Source organism: Acomys russatus, chromosome 7 (genome assembly GCF_903995435.1).
Source record: "Acomys russatus chromosome 7, mAcoRus1.1, whole genome shotgun sequence".
In the NCBI taxonomy this organism is placed as follows: domain Eukaryota; kingdom Metazoa; phylum Chordata; class Mammalia; order Rodentia; family Muridae; genus Acomys; species Acomys russatus.
In genome coordinates, this window is record NC_067143.1 from 3545241 (window position 1) to 3561278 (window position 16038).

Below are 16038 nucleotides of genomic sequence, written 5' to 3' on the forward strand. Positions count from 1 at the left end.
GAAATCAAGTGTGCCAATTTGTAGTCCATGAAGGGAGAGAAGAGAGCCCTTGGATCCCTGCAGAGCAGCTGCAGGAGTGGGGAGAGAGAGAGTGTGTCCATGTGGCAGGCAGAGAGTGAGAGCCACGTGGAGGAGTTGAACTCTGGCAAGAATTGGGATCAAACTCATAGACAGATGATCCACACAGCTCGGGAACGGTTAGATCATCGGCGGGGTTTGGAGCAGCTGCAGGTGAGAGGGTGTGTTTGTTGTAGTCCTGTTCCCATCTGGCTCCGACCTGTTGCACACTTAGAGGCAAGACATTCACAGCATGGAAGAGAGACCAGCTGGAATGAAACAGGATTTGGAGCAAAGAAAAAGGAATAAGGAAAGGAGAGATGCTTCGTATTCCCCCGATCACTTGGCCAGTATATTGAGGCCAGATTTGATACATTTACAAGCTAGGTATGTCAGGACACAGTTCTGATGGTCAATAAGATAGGCACAAGGTGTCCTGCCAAGTTGTCACTCTGTCAGACATGGGCCCATGCTAGACGCATGAGCTGACACGGTTACCCAGTACCAGAATTTTGAGAAGCCAAGAAGGTGAGAGAGGGGCTGGAGAGAGGCTCAGAGGTTAACACACTGACTGTTCTTCTGGAGATCCTGAGTTTAATTCTCAGTAACTACATGGTGGCTCACAACCATCTATAATGAGATCTGGTGCCCTCTTCTGGAGTGCAGATGTACTTGCAGGCAGAACACTGTATACATAATAAATAAATAAATCTTTTTAAAATGAAGGTGAGAGAGGAAGAAAAAACAAACAAACAAAAACAAAACACAAAAAAAACATGCTAGCAGAATGAAACCTCACCCAGGGAAGTGGCCAGACCCAGAGAATCCTTTAACTCACCAATTGCCAGTGTTGGGTGGAAACCTAGTGGACCAGTGGACCAGAAAGCAAATCTGTTGCCAGCAAGTACAGTGGCAGAAGAGATCGCAGTGGCCAGACACCAGGAGAGCGCGGCCCCCGTTCATGGCACCAGTGTTAGGATATGTAAAGATGATTACACTCATACAACAGATCTGGTATAAAGGAGGTTTATGAGGACAGATGGAAAGGGGCCAGGGGGGAGAGAGAGAAGGGAGCACGCGGGATACAGAGCAAGAAGGATACTATGGGGTAGGAGGAAAGCTGGAACCCAGACTGGGGAGGGTGGTTTTTTATCCCCGCACACCCCTGGCACACCCAGCTGTGGCAGCACAATTAAGATGTGTTAGGACCCTGAAGGTGGGCCAGTTGAATCCCCCATACACTAACATGAATGGTACTTAAAATTACCCCCAGTGTTCAGTGACTGGAGGGAAAACATATCAGTTCAGATGAAAGCTGTTGGTCTCTCATGAATATCCTCACAAGCATAGGGAGGAGGCTTGACTAAGCTGTTCCTCATGAACGTCCCATATTTAAATCAGAAAACCCAGGTGTGGTACAGGTGAGTCCCCAGCAACAGCTCCAGGAAGGGAGATGCTCTCTCTGGGCCAGCTCCTGGGGGACAGATGGAGGGTTCTCAGTAGTGGGGAGAAAGGGAGGATCTTTGTTTTCCTTTGAGGCCTCACAAGAATGTCTAGGTACGGAGGCTGCTGGCGTGGAGGCTGCTGGCGTGGAGGCTGGTGGTGTGGAGGCTGCTGGTGTGGAGGCTGCTGGCATGGAGGGGCATGGAGGCTGCTGGCATGGAGGCTGCCGGCGTGGAGGCTGCTGGCGTGGGCTGGGCTCCTGACTGCCTGTGGCCCTGTCTGAGGAAGGGGCAAGAGCACTCTGTGTGCAGTCAGATGTGTGCAGCTCTGCAGCATCATGGTGTGCGTTGGATTCTGTGCAAGTTCATGTACAGAAGTCTCAGCCTCCAGTCCTTCAGATGTGAGCGTATCTGGAACAAGGTTAGAAAAGACAGCCAGTTAGCCGAGGTGACTAGCAAGGCTCTAATCTAAAATGCCTGTGTCCTTATTAGAAGACTCATATGCACAATGAAGCACGTGAGGACACAACACAGGCCAGAGAAGGAAGCCGCCCTGTGTGCAGCCCGTTACGGGACTTTCAGTCTCACAGCCGAGAAAGCAAACGTGTGGTTTGATCTACTTAGTGTGGTCCTCTGTCACTGCAGCTGAGGAAACTGGCACCTGGCATCCTCCAGAGGACGCCATGTGTTCTCACAAGCAGTTGCCCAGGGCACAGTCCACAGAGTGTCAAGGATGTCTATGAGATGGGGCAGTGTCCAAGATGGAAGGAGAGTAGGAAGGGAAAGACTGGGCCACCAGAGCAAGCATCTGCCACCCTGTGCACCATGCCTAGATCTGACCTACAGGAAGGTCGTATTGCCACGTCATACATGCTATCTCTTCCATGACAGGACATGTGCAATCTATGGGCAAGGTCCCCTAAACGGTGTGCTGGGGTTTGACCGACTCCCACCAGCCTTCTTGCTTCTTCCACTTCATTTCAGGACTCTGAGTGATGAGGAGCTGTCTGTGGACTTCTCTCTTTTGTGATTGGATCCACATCAGGTCTTAAAGTCTATGGCCCTCAAACCCTGCTCCATTTGGGCTCCTCTCCTCCCCTAACTCCAGACCATGCACTGTTCCTTTCTGCTTGGATCTCAGAGGTTCCTCATCCTTGTAGGCGCAGGAGTAATCGTAATCCTTCTGAAAGTTTGCTTCACTACAAGACTAGCCCTGTGGGTCACTGACAACCCATTCAGTTCCTGAAGTACGTGATGTGGCCACTTACCTGTGAGCCCTTACCACTGTGGGCCACCACGAGCATCTGTACATATCTGTGAAGCCGTCCTTGATACTTATAACAATGAGCTACAGAAAGCTATCTGCTGGGTTATAGAACACAGGCAGCCATGCCCCTGTTGGCTTGTTCTTCAAGGTGCGTTATCTAACTAACATCAGTGAGTGTTTCCCCAGACTCTATGTAATCTACCCCCTCCCCAGGCCACATGCAGTGTTGGCAGGTTAGAGAAATGTACTCTCCCCCTCTCTGCAGCCCAGCTACAGTGATCTTTCACAAGAGGACACAGTTGAACTCCACTAGATGGCAGTTTGTAGGCTGCAGAACAGTCACTTATAACAAGATCAAAGTAGGCAAGCAACATGTAAGAAGAAGAGGCCGGGTGTGGTGGCGCACGCCTTTAATCCTAGGACTTGGGAGGCAGAGGCCAGCAGATCACTGTGAGTTCAAGGCCAACCTGGTCTACAAAGTGAGTCCAAGACAGCCAAGGCTACACAGAGAACCCTGTCTTAAAAAAACAAAAAGAAGGAGGAGGAGAAGAAGAAAGAAGACGGAGGAGGAGGAGGAGGAGGAGAAGAAGAAGAGATTCAAAGGGAGCATGGAGAAAAGGTGGTGGGTAATAGCGGTGACTATCATGAGATAACATGATTACAATATATTACAATATTACAAACAGGTAAGGAATCCTTAAAGAGACAAGAAGGCTCAGCGGGTAAAGATGCTGCCACTAAGCCTGACAACACAAGGTTGATCCCCGGATCCCCCACACTGGGAGGAGAGAACCACCTCCTGCTAGTTGTTCCCTGACCTCCACAAATTTGTTTTATGATAGTGTCTTCTATACCGTTTCACAAAACAGATGTGTGTGGTTTTTTTAAATGTCCCTGTGGAAACCCAGGAACCAAACACAAACAGCCTCTGGACAGCAACAGCTCATTATGATCGTTTCATTTGGGTTTTACCTTTTCTTTCACTTAACTTTGACATGTTATCATTTTTAGTTGTTTCCTTGATGTAGAATGGCTACTTTTTATTAAAACTGGAATTATGTCTGGATGCCTGTGCACTGTTTTAAGAATCATAAACTGTGGCTACAACACCTATTCTTAAATATTTTCTCCTCTGAGTCACTTTTCAGCCTTTACAATCCATTCAGGATGCAGGCTGCTGACCCCTGGGACAGATGGACACAGGGATGCCCCTGGGGAAGATGGACACAGGGATGTCCCTGAGGAAGATGGACACAGAAATGTCCCTGGGGCAGATGGACACAGGAATGTCCCTGGGGAAGATGGACACAGGGATGCCCCTGGGGCAGATGGACACAGGGATGTCTCTGAGGAAGATGGACACAAGAATGCCCCTGGGGAAGATGGACACAGGGATGCCCCTGGGGCAGATGGACACAAGGATGTCCCTGGGGAAGATGGACACAGGAATGTCCCTGGGGCAGATGGGCACAGGGATGCCCTGGGGAAGATGGACACAGGGATGCCCCTGGGGAAGATGGACACAGGGATGGCCCTGGGGAAGATGGACACAGGGATGCCCCCGGGGAGGATGGACACAGGGATGCCCTGGGGAGGATGGACACAGGGATGCCCTGGGGAGGATGGACACAGGGATGCCCTGGGGAGGATGGACACAGGGATGCCCTGGGGAGGATGGACACAGGGATGCCTGGGGAGGATGGACACAGGGATGCCCTGGGGAGGATGGACACAGGGATGCCCTGGGAAGATGGACACAGGGATGCCCCCGGGGAGGATGGACACAGGGATGGCCCCTGGGGAAGATGGACACAGGGCAGCTTAGCAGGCTGCACACACCTATGGGAACCCAAGCTCCACTCACTTCTTAAAACCTGTTTTATTTTTTCCTTATTAAAAAAGTCTTAGAGAAGCAGATGTGAGTAAGAGAGAAGAGCCCTGTGCAGTGGGACATCCTGTGCTATCCATCCAGTTGCTAGAGGGAGACGGATGCACATTCAAGGTGAGGCCTCGTGACCTCAGAGGCAGAGATGGGAGTCGTGGGGCAGACCAGGATGTCCAAAGCCCCCCCCCCCTAAACTGGGAAAGAGACAAACCCATCCATTCTACAGAGGAACAGCCACGAGATGCACCGATAGGTACCAGGTGCCCCTGAACCAGGAGAGAGAGATGTCTGTGTTTCTGGTGACCACTGTATGTGACTGGGTCAGGTGCCATCAGAGGTTCTTTAGGACAGAGGTTCTCAGAAACCACAGAAGAATAAGGAAGTAAAGCTTCCTCCCCACAGCCATTCTCTTCTTTGTTTGCAATCAGACTTTCCGGTTCCCGGTTCCCACGTACTGACCCATTCAACTCCTCAACTTCCTCTTTTCAGCCCCCTCCCCTTCTGGAAAACAGCTGCTGTCAGTGACCCACCACCACAATCTAAACTAGCTCAAAGTTGATGGACCCCTAAGTGCTGATGGAAACATCACTGGCTCGTGTGACACTGGTCTATGAAATAATACTTCGGAAGGTATTATAAAACCACAGGAAACAAAAGATAAATTGAAAAATAGACTTGCGTTTTAATAGCCTTGGTGACAAAGGTTTAGACTCTCAAACAACTTCACCAACTGGAGCAGGAGAATCACACAGTCCAGGCCAGCCTGGACTGTCGGGGTATCCTCAAGGCCAAACTGAGCAACTCAGAGAGACTGTATTTCAAAATAAAAGTCACAGCGGCTTGGGGGAGTATCGAAGGGTGTACTTCTTGCACTGACCTAGAATCTTTGAAGTCTTGCATTCACATCACATCCTGGGGGCTGGAGAAGTGGCTCAGTGGTTAAGAGCACTTGCTGCTCTTGAAAAAACAAACAAACAAACAAACAAAAAACCTGAGTTCAGTTTCCAGAGCTCAGATCAGACAGCTCACAATGACCTGTAACTCCAGCTGCAGGAGATCAGACACACACACACACACACACACACACACACACACACACACACACACACACATACACGCATGCACGCACACACACATGCACTCACAAATAACATCTTAAAAGAAACAAGTATCTGTCCTGGTAAATATATACATGTAATACATACATAAACTTTAAGAATTTTATGAACTACATGAAAGTTACTTGAGCTTTTTTTGCACTAGGAAAGGAGACACACATTACAGAAGGAACATAAAAATGACCTAAGCTGAAAGTAAAGAACATTATTAAAATCTGTCTACATCTGTAGGACTTAGAAGGAGATATATAGAGACACTGGTAGATAAAAAAGGACCAAGCTACGGACTCTAATTAACACTATGGCGCATGGCACCTACCCATTGTTGTGACAGCCTTTATAAAAAAGGAAAGATGAGCTGGAGAGATCACTCAGTGGTTAAGAGCACTACCTGTTCTTCCAGAGAATGTGGGCTCACCTTCCAGAAGCCATATGGCAACTCCTAACAACCTCAGTTCCAGGGGATCTGATGCTTTCTTCTGACTTCAGTGAATACTGTCTGGACACGGGCAAAACATCCATACACATTAAAATAAAAATAAATTAAATTTTTAAACGATGAGGGTTCCAAGGATGTGAGGCAAAGGAAATCTTTTCAACACTACTGTGGGGACATAAGTTAGTACAGCTACTGTGCTCATCAGCCACTGTAAAACAATTAAAACAGAATGGCCCCAGTGCAGACCTGTCCTGGAAATGCTGACAGCTAAAGGGATGGAGTCAGTGCCTCAAGGAGACACCTGCACCTCAGCCCATTGCAGCCAAGAAATGGAACCAAACTGAATGTCCATCCGTGGGGGATTGGAAAAGATAAATGCATGGAGAGAAGGGGAAGAAAAAGAAGGGAGAGGGGGTGAAGGAACGGAGAAGAGGAGGGAAAAGGAAAAGAGTGATGATGACAATGACGATGATGATGATGATAAGAAGGAGAAAGTAACGATGAAGAAGAAGACTTAAAAAGCAGAAAAATCCATCATTTGCTAACAGATGAATTTGGAGACTATTACACAAGACAGACACAGAAAGATAGTTACCACATTGTGACAATTTATGTGCAATCAAAAAAGTCCCAGCTCACAGGGAAAACTAAACGCCACAGGCGGTGGCTGGTGGCAGAGTGAAGGCAAGAGTTGCAGTTTGGTGAAGCTGCAAGTGACCATTTGAGAGAGAAATACGTCCTGGAAATCAGCCACACAGCATGCTGTCCACACTTGAGCTGCATATTTCAAAATTGCTCAGATTAAATTTCAAATTTTCTGATGACAAAGCAAAACAACAACAAACAGGACGAGAAGCCAGTGAATCTCCACAAGAGCACACAAGTGTTTGTTACAAGCATCAAGGTGTTTGTGAGTGAGGGTGTGAGGCGACTCACGTTACACAGTCAGATTCAGCATTTCAGTGAGCTTTACAGCTCACGTTTCATAAATAAACACAACTTCTGTTTGCCAACAACATAACTAAGATAATGATAAGGGGAAGAGGTGAGTATCCATGGAAACTGCAATATACCCCAGGACACTAACTTTTAATTTAAAAATTTTGCTTATATATCAATAAATGTATTTATATTTTGCCTGCCTATATGTCTGTGCACTGTGTGTGTTCTTGGTGCCTGAGGAGTGCAGAAAAGAGGGTCCAAGAACCGTTACAAAAGGTTGTGTGTGTGCTAGGAACTAAACCCAGGTACTCTGCATGAGCAGTAAAGTGATTTTTAAACGCTGAGTCATCTCTCTCTAATCTCAAATTTTTAGTTTCTACATTTACTTTAATAAGCTGAAAGTGTCTTGTGAAAATATCCAAGGGTGATTCAAATAAATTACCACAATTAATAAGCAAACCTCTGCTGTTGCTATAGTCCTTGGGAATAGTTTTGTTTCTCACTTGCTGTGTGTTCTCACTGTTCCCGCCCTTGTGGGTGTCACTTTTCCCCGGCATTGCATTAACATGGTGCATCTGGTCCTCTCCTCCCTCTACAAGCTTGTATTCAAGCCTGCTGAACATCACCATGTGCGTGGAAGACATCGCTTAGAATTGGCACCTTCCCTTCACACCAGCCCCTCGAGGGAGCAGGAGCCCCATGCCTGGTTCTCATGAAGCATCCTGACATGGCTCCAGCTCTTTCCTGCCTTTCACTGTCAAAAGCCGTGAGATCCTTGTTGACCTGAACTTCCACTGGTGGGATCACACACACCCCCACGTGACCTGCCGAGTGCATGCCACAAAGAAATCAAGACAAGAAAACGAAAGTATTTGTGCAAATGCATTCTTAACAAAGCAACAGAAACACTTGTGTCAATTATAATCCTCATTTCTGCAATTAGCCATATGGTGTTACCTGGTATGTATAACTAACTTCCTCTGCTGCCCATTCTGTGTTTCCTCCTCCTCAGCAAGCACCTCAGTGTGTCTTGACTCTTTTCAATCCTGCCAGTAGAGCCCTTTAATATCCTTCCTGGATTAGGCTGTCGTAGTTTTCCCTGGACATTTAATCGTAGGACATGGTACCACCAAAAGACACCTTGAGCTTTAGGGTTGAGAGGATCACTTCACTCCAGACAAAATCTTTCTTATTTCTATTGTGGAGAAGCAATAAATTTCTCCATGGTAACATGGATCAATTACGCCTCCTAACACTGTTATTCCTTTCTTAATCGGTTGGCGTAAGGCATCAGATGCCCAAAGTGGACAGAGGGAAGTCTTAGTTCAATAGAATGTTTGGTGTGGCTCCTGGCAGGAGCACTCCCCTCTCTGGACCCAAAACTTTTAACCCAGCAGAATGTAAGGTCTTGGGAACAGGAAGCAAAAGAAAAAATTCCTAATCCTGACTATCAAGTCAGTGGAACTATTCTTTTTTCCATCCCTTGATGCTTGGACCAAAGAAACCTTGCTATGAGAGAAATCGTTAACATATATTGGACATTGAGTCAAAGAATATACCACGTTCTAGAGAGACCTTCCCCAGACCTCCAATCTGCCACCTAATTGGCATTGCAACTGTGGCCTTGAAAGGACGTTCCATCTTTCTGTCAGGCCAGCTGCTTCAGGGTGGTGGGAAACATGGTAATGCAGTGGATTCCATGATCGTGGGTCCACTGTCACACTCTCTGGTTGTGAAGTGAGTTCCTTCTTCAGAGAAACGCTCTGTGGAATGCCATGACAGTGGATAAAGCAGTCTGTAAGTCCATGGATGGCGCATTGGCAAAGCAGTGCATACAGAAAAGGCAAATCCATAACCAGAATGAGTACGTACTCCTTTAAGGACAGTGTTTCCCTTTCCGTGGAGGAAGTGGTCCATCTGCTGTAGTAGTAGTTAACCCACCACGGGCTCTCTGCCTAGCTGCGCTGTGGAATGGTGCTGTATCTGGAGCTCAGTGTTGGCAGAGCTGGCACTCAGCAGCATCTGTGGCCAGGTCAGCCTTGATGACTGCGAGTCCATGTTGTTGAGCCCACACATTACCCCCATCTCTGCCACCTTGGCCACTTTGTTCATGGGCCCATTAGGCAGTGAAAAGAATGGCTGCAGAAAGAAACTGTCCACAGTACAGGTCATCCTACCCACTTAATTATTGGACTCTTCCTCAGTGGAAGCCATCTTTTTGCAGTGACAATTCTGGAATTTTGGCTTCTCTTAAATAATTTTAAATAATAAGTTAAAAAAATAAGTTTATGTTTTAATCCCAGGTATGGGGGGTTTGGACTGTCTACAGCGGCTGACTACGCTTTGCCTTGTGTTCTGGCAGAGGCAGGGTTTTGCCTGCTGCAGATAGTTTTCTGCAATTGTGTGACATTTCGAATTCTGGGAACTTTTCAGAGGGTGTATAAATGCTAGAGCCCCAAGAGGTGAGGTTGGTGGTTGGTGGTCATTCACGGAGTTGGCTGTGGTCTATGAGTAGCTGTGCTCGAAGAACAAACAAGAAGTAAGAAATTCAGGTTAAAGATCTTTATCTTCCTGCTCTCTCCTTCTTTCTTTTGTATCTAGTGACTGAGAGGAGAGAAACAGGAGGGATGAGAAGGAGAGAAGGGAGAGGAAGCTGCAATCAGGATATAAAATTAATTAATTGATTGATTGATTTTTTTTTTAATTCACATTGCCTGTGCTGACCATTACTGATTAGGCCATTATAGACATTGCTACGTCTATGCTGCCCATTGTGCTAACTACAATCACCTTGTCTTTGGCGATTCAGTGCTGCCAACTAGCACCTGCTACCTCTCAGCCCAATGAAATCCATTGCATTTAACCCATCCAACTGAGCATCAACGTCTCCAACCCTAATATCTGGAACAAAGAAAAGGGCAACAGCAAAGCTCTCCAGATGTAGTAGCGCCCCTCTCACCATTTTTGCACCTATAGTACTAGTGAAGGGCGTGTCCTCTGTGCCTTCCCTTTGTGGAGGTTTTACAAAGAGCACACACTCTAGCATTGCAATTGTCCTGAGCCTGAAAATCCCTTTGCCAACACTAAGGCAGGGAATATCAGGTCATTTGTTCTTTTCTTTTCGTCCTGCTATTATTAGAGGTTTGCTGATTTAGGGGTTGGGCAAGATGGGTTCTTCCCTAGATCTCCTTTGTTTAGCTGTTCTTATGAAATGTATTTCCTTCCTGTGCTCAGGGTTAAGACTGTCTTCCTACCCTGCGTATAGTATTCCTTTATAGCGCTGGTGTTGATGCAAGAAACACAAGTCTCACCTCAAAGGGGATAAGAGATAGTTTTATTCAGAAAGTCAAATACAAGTAACCATGCCCAAGGAATGCATATTTAGGTCACCCCATATCTCATGTTCCAACATGGTGACTGTTTCATGAAAAATTTTTGTTTAACATTTATTTACTCTGTGTGTGTGTGTGTGTGTGTGTGTGTGTGTGTGTGTGTGTGTGCGCGCGCGCGCGCGTGCGTGTATGTGTGTGTGTGTGTGTGTGTGTGTGGTGTTGCCTGCATGAATCTATGTGCCCAGCCTATGTGTGTGATGTGTGTGGTTTCCTTGGAATTCAGAAGAGAGTTTCAGATCCCTCAGCATTGCAATTACAGATGGGTGTGACCACAATGTGGGTTCTGGGAACTGAACCTTCATCCTCTGCTGAGCAGGAAGTGCTCTTCACTGCTGAGCATCTCCCTAGGCCCCCCTCATGAAGTGTTTATATAACAGACCAAAGAAAGCTATAAACTAAGATGCTTTTCAAATACATTGGTGCAAGCATCAGACAGTTGGGTTAGTGCAAACACAGGAGACCTTTGATATAGGCCTCAGACACTATTGGGTTGGCGGAACTAGTAGTCTGCTAAGTTAATACATTCCGAAGCAAAACTGCTTGTTCGTTTTTATATTTCAAATTATTTACCTAATGGCAATGACTCTAGCTGTGCCCAGTTGACATAAAGACTAGCCAGTACACTACCAATATCAAACCATCTTCATCACTGACTTAAGTATTTATGTTTCCCTTCTTCTCCATCTGTAAGATGGGGAGGTGGGTACACTTGCCTTGTGGAGGGGTTTTGAGGCTGCAGTGAATTTCGTTCGACTATGTAGAAATTTACCTGGCACATATTAAATGCTATGTTGCTAATGTTTGGCATATCATAAATGGTACAGGAGTATTTCTACTCATTGAAGCCATCATAAACATCATTAATAACACCTCCCAACTGAAGGTGCATTATCCAATACGCACAGGCGAGAGGCCTTACGTGTGTCCTGTGAGTGGGAAAGCCTTCAAGCAGAAGTCATCCTTAGCACGCACGAGACGATTCACACTGGGGAGAAGCCTTACCAGTGTACTGTTTGTGGGAAATTATTTAGCTGCACCTCCCGACTGAAAGTGCATTATCAAGCCGGGCGTGGTGGCACACGCCTTTAATCCAGCACTCGGGAGGCAGAGGCAGGCGGATTGCTGTGAGTTCAAGGCCAGCCTGGTCTACAAAGTGAGTCCAGGACAGCCAAGGCTACACAGAGAACCCTGTCCTCGAAAAACCAAAAAAAAAAAAAAAAAAAAAAAAAAAAAAGTGCATTATCAGATCCATATGAAGGGGAAACCTTATGAACGTGGAGACTGTGGGAAAGCCTTCAAGCGAAAGGCAAGCCTCACTGTTTACAAGAAAATCCACGTTAGACAAATACACCACGTGTGCAGTGAGTGTGGGAAGTCATTTGCTTATGCATCCCAACTGAAGACTCACCATAGCATCCACACAGGGGAGAAGCCTTACACGTGCCGGGACTGTGGCAAAGCCTTCACCTACTCGTTCACACTGGATGTGCATCGGCGAACTCACAAGGTGGTGAAGCCTCACATATGGAGTGTCTGTGAGAAAGTCTTGGCTACGAATGACCATCTCCTAGGTCATAAATGAATTCACAATGGCGAGAAGCTCTATGTGTGCAGTGAAGGTGGAACAGGTCTTCTCCAAGTCATCTTTACCTAAACGTCAAGTAACTCACACTGAGGGGAGATGATTCAACTGTCACAAATGTGGGAAAACTTTCTCTCAGAGCTCACAGTTGACATCTCATCAGCAAATTCATACAGGAAGAACAAAGCCTGTGTATTCACTGTAGGTGGGAAAGGGTTCTATAATAAGACATCTTTGCCTAGACATCAGCTAACTCCCACTAAGGAGAGAGACCTTTTGTCTGTCAGAAATGCGGGAAGTGACTCCTGCTCCTCCAAAAGTCAGCACAGGAATCATATCAGCAGATTCACACAGGGCTGAAACCCAATGTGTGCGCTGAGTGTGGGAAGGGAATCTACAATAAATCACCTTTGTCTAGACATCAGATGGCTCACACTAGGGAGAAGGAAACCTTTTGTCTGTCAGAAATGTGGCAAGGCCTTCTTTCAGAGGTCACAGCTGACATCTCATCAGCAGACTCACACAGGAGAGAAGCCCTATAAATGCCGCTACTGTGGGAAAGCGTTCAGTCACACATCCCAACTGACGGTCCATCATCGAATTCACACCGGGGAGAGACCTTACAAGTGCAACCACTGTGGGAAGTCCTTCAGTAACTCCTCCCAGCTGAAGGAGCATCTCCGAATCCACACTGGGGAGACACCTTACACCTGCGCTGAGTGCGGGAAGGCTTTCAGCCGGAGATCATCCCTCAATCTGCACACCAAAATTCACACTGGAGAAAAACACCATGTATGTAGCGAGTGTGGGAAAGCCTTCAGCCAGAAGTCAGTACTTCAGACACATTGGAGGATCCACACTGGGGAAAAGCCTTACAAATGCAGCGAGTGTGGGAAAGCCTTGGCTTCAAAGGGCCAACTCCAAGATCATCAGCGAATTCACATGGGCGAGAAACCCTACGTGTGCACTGAGTGTGGAGCGTGCTTCTACAGCCAGCCATCATTGTCTAGACATCACATAACTCACACTAGGGTAAGAACCTTCGTCTGTCAAAAAATTGGAAAAGAATGTTTCCAGAAGTCAGTGTTGAAACGCCAGCAGCAAATTCACGCTGAAGGAAAGCCTTGTTAAGAGTGCTACAGGAGGGCGGGAGAGATGACTCAGTGGTTAAGAGCACTGGCTGCTCTTCCAGAGGCCCTGAGTTCAATTCCCAGCAACCACGTGGTGGCTCATGACTATAACGAGATCTGGTGCCCTCTTCTGGTGTGCGGGTGTACAATCAGGCAGAACACTGTATATGTAACAACTAAATACATCTTTAAGACTGCTACAGGAAAGTATTCCATAATACAACCTAACTGAATGTCAGTCATCATCTCCACCTTGAAGGAAGTGTTACTGTCTTGGCCACTGTTCTATTGCTGGGAAGGGACACCATAACCACAGCAACTCTTATAAAGGAAAGCATTCAGTTGGGGCTGACTTATAGCTCTAGAGGTCTAGTCCATTATCAGCATGGTGGGAAGCATAGCAGCAAGCCAGCAGCCACAGTGCCAGAGAAGGAGCTAACAGTTCTCATTGGATTGGCAGGCATCAGCAAGAGAGAGAGACACTTGAGCATTTAAAACTTCAAAGTCCTCCCCCAGTGCAGTGACAAATTTTCTCCAACAAGGCCTTTCCTACTCACATCACCACAATCTATTCCCTGGCTTCGTAAACTTCTAGCCATATTACAATGCACAATGTGTTTAGTCCAACTTCAAAAGTCCATATAGTCTATATATCAGTGTCAACACTGTTTACAATTTCAAAGTCTCGTTTGAGCAATCTCTGAACTATAATCCCCTATAGAATCATAATGAAGACCACGTACTTCCAACATACATTGGCAAAGAGTATACATTACCATTCCAAGACATAGAAAAGGGAGTATAGTGAGAAAATACTGGACCAAATCAGGACCAAAACCCAGCTGTGTTGTAGAAAGATGAATTGTTCTTTCTATATTAAATGATGCAGTAAATTATTATGCTAACAGTTTTCTGTTAGCTAGTTCTCCAATGACTGACGCAGAAAGAGTATGAATTATTTTTAAGCTGTAAGCACTATGCTGGGCAGATTCTGAGCTACACTAATCCTAGTACCTTTAAACCTCCCCTAACAAACAATCACTATTTGCCAAACTGATGACTTCCAGGGCGGCTTCTGCTCCCTCATTCTGTTTCCACAGCCACGTGCTCAGCATCATCTTGCCTCCTCCCAACTCCTTTCTCTCTCTGTCTTCCTCCACTCCAGCTGCTCTGCTGCTTTCCCTCCCCTCAAGCCCAAACACTTCAACCTTCACCTCCCCCTCTTCTACTCGGTCATAAGCTTCAGCATCTTTATTTAGTTAAATAGGGATAATTGGGGGGAACATTTCTTATCATCACATGGCTCTACAGGAGATAGTTCAACATTCACAACAACGCACATGGCAAGGCAGTAACCAGATCTCAGGCACTAAAATTAACATTTGGAAACACAGTTGGACCTTCCTCCAACACAGCTGGGCAATTCTGCATCTCCATGTCTGATGTCAAAGCACTATTCACATACCCAATTCCTTTCAGCTTTGTGGACTGCAACACACTTCTCTCTCTCTCTCTCTCTCTCTCTCTCTCTCTCTCTCTCTCTCTCTCTCTCTCTCTCTCTGTCTCTGTGTGTGTGTGTGTGTGTGTGTGTGTGTGTCTGTGTCTGTGTCTGTCTGTCTGTCTCTGTCCCTATATCTATCTATCTATCTATCTATCTATCTATCTATCTATCTATCTCATGCTGGTATCCCACAACTCTGGCCTCTCCAACATCTTGCAGTCCCTAGTCAAATCCATGCTTCCACCTTCACATCTCCACACAAAGATGTCTCTGCACCTCCTGACATGCATGTGGCCTCGGCAGCTTTCCTTAGCCAATGAAGGAAATTCCAATACCCCTTTCTTCTATTTGTGACTCTAAAGCCGGAAGCACATGACCAAAGCTACCCAGTTCTGTTGCTTGCCGGGGCTGAAACATGGTGCGCTCACTCAAATGCGTCTTCATCCGCCTACTGTCTTGATGGTTTCCTTCACTGCCTGTGCTTGGCTCTCTTGGAACACAGAACTTGGAGTTCAGGCTGGCCTTGAACTCAGAGATCCTCCTGCCTCTGCCTCCCAGGTGCTGGGAGGTGCCAAATTGGAAGCTTGGCTGAGTGGGATCTTGTCCTGACATCACTACCCCTCTGTTCCATTCAGCTTTATGTCCTTAAGCACTGGACCTAGCTTCATTACACTTCTTGGTGCTCCTTTTCCACATAAGTGTGGCCACTAGTGAGGAAGCCACACAGTCAATACTAGGCTATTTCGAAATCTCCTCGGTCAACACTACTAATCCAAACTCTTCAATTTAGCATCAGGCAGACTTCAGACAGGATCAAAAAGTAGCCACCTTCTTCACCAGAATATCATAAGATTGATCTCTAGGCCATATACAAGCATTCTTCTCTGAAACCTCTTGAGCTTGGTGGAACCCTCCAGTTCAAATCACCCTCAGCCCCGCTGTCTACCATGCTTCTACAAGTATGGCCCATTCGGCTCCATTTATAGTGTTTGACTGCTTTCCTAATCTGAAGTCCACATTCTACTGACAAGAAATGTGATTGGGTCTATCAGGGCAATACCCTCGTTGCTGATACCAACTTGTGTCTCAGTCAGTGTTCTATTGCTGTGAATACACACATGCCACAGAAACTTTTTATAAAGGAAAGCATTTGATTAGGGATGGTTTACGTTTCAGAGATTTGGTCCATTATAAGTATGGCAACACAAAGGCAGACATGGTGCCAGATCCACAGGCAGCAGGAAGAGACAATAAGCCAGTAGGCCTGGCTTGAGCTTCTGAAG

The 16038-nt window shown here is 46.5% G+C and overlaps 1 protein-coding gene across 1 annotated transcript in view; it reads left to right on the plus strand.

The window, feature by feature from the left end:
• LOC127192381 (zinc finger protein 260-like) overlaps positions 1-16038 on the plus strand; it is a 55737-nt gene that overhangs the window by 28348 nt on the left and 11351 nt on the right. Inside the window, 2 exon segments of the mRNA XM_051149667.1 lie at positions 12445-12567; positions 12569-13156. Of these exon segments, the coding sequence (XP_051005624.1) occupies positions 12445-12567; positions 12569-13156 (711 nt within the window).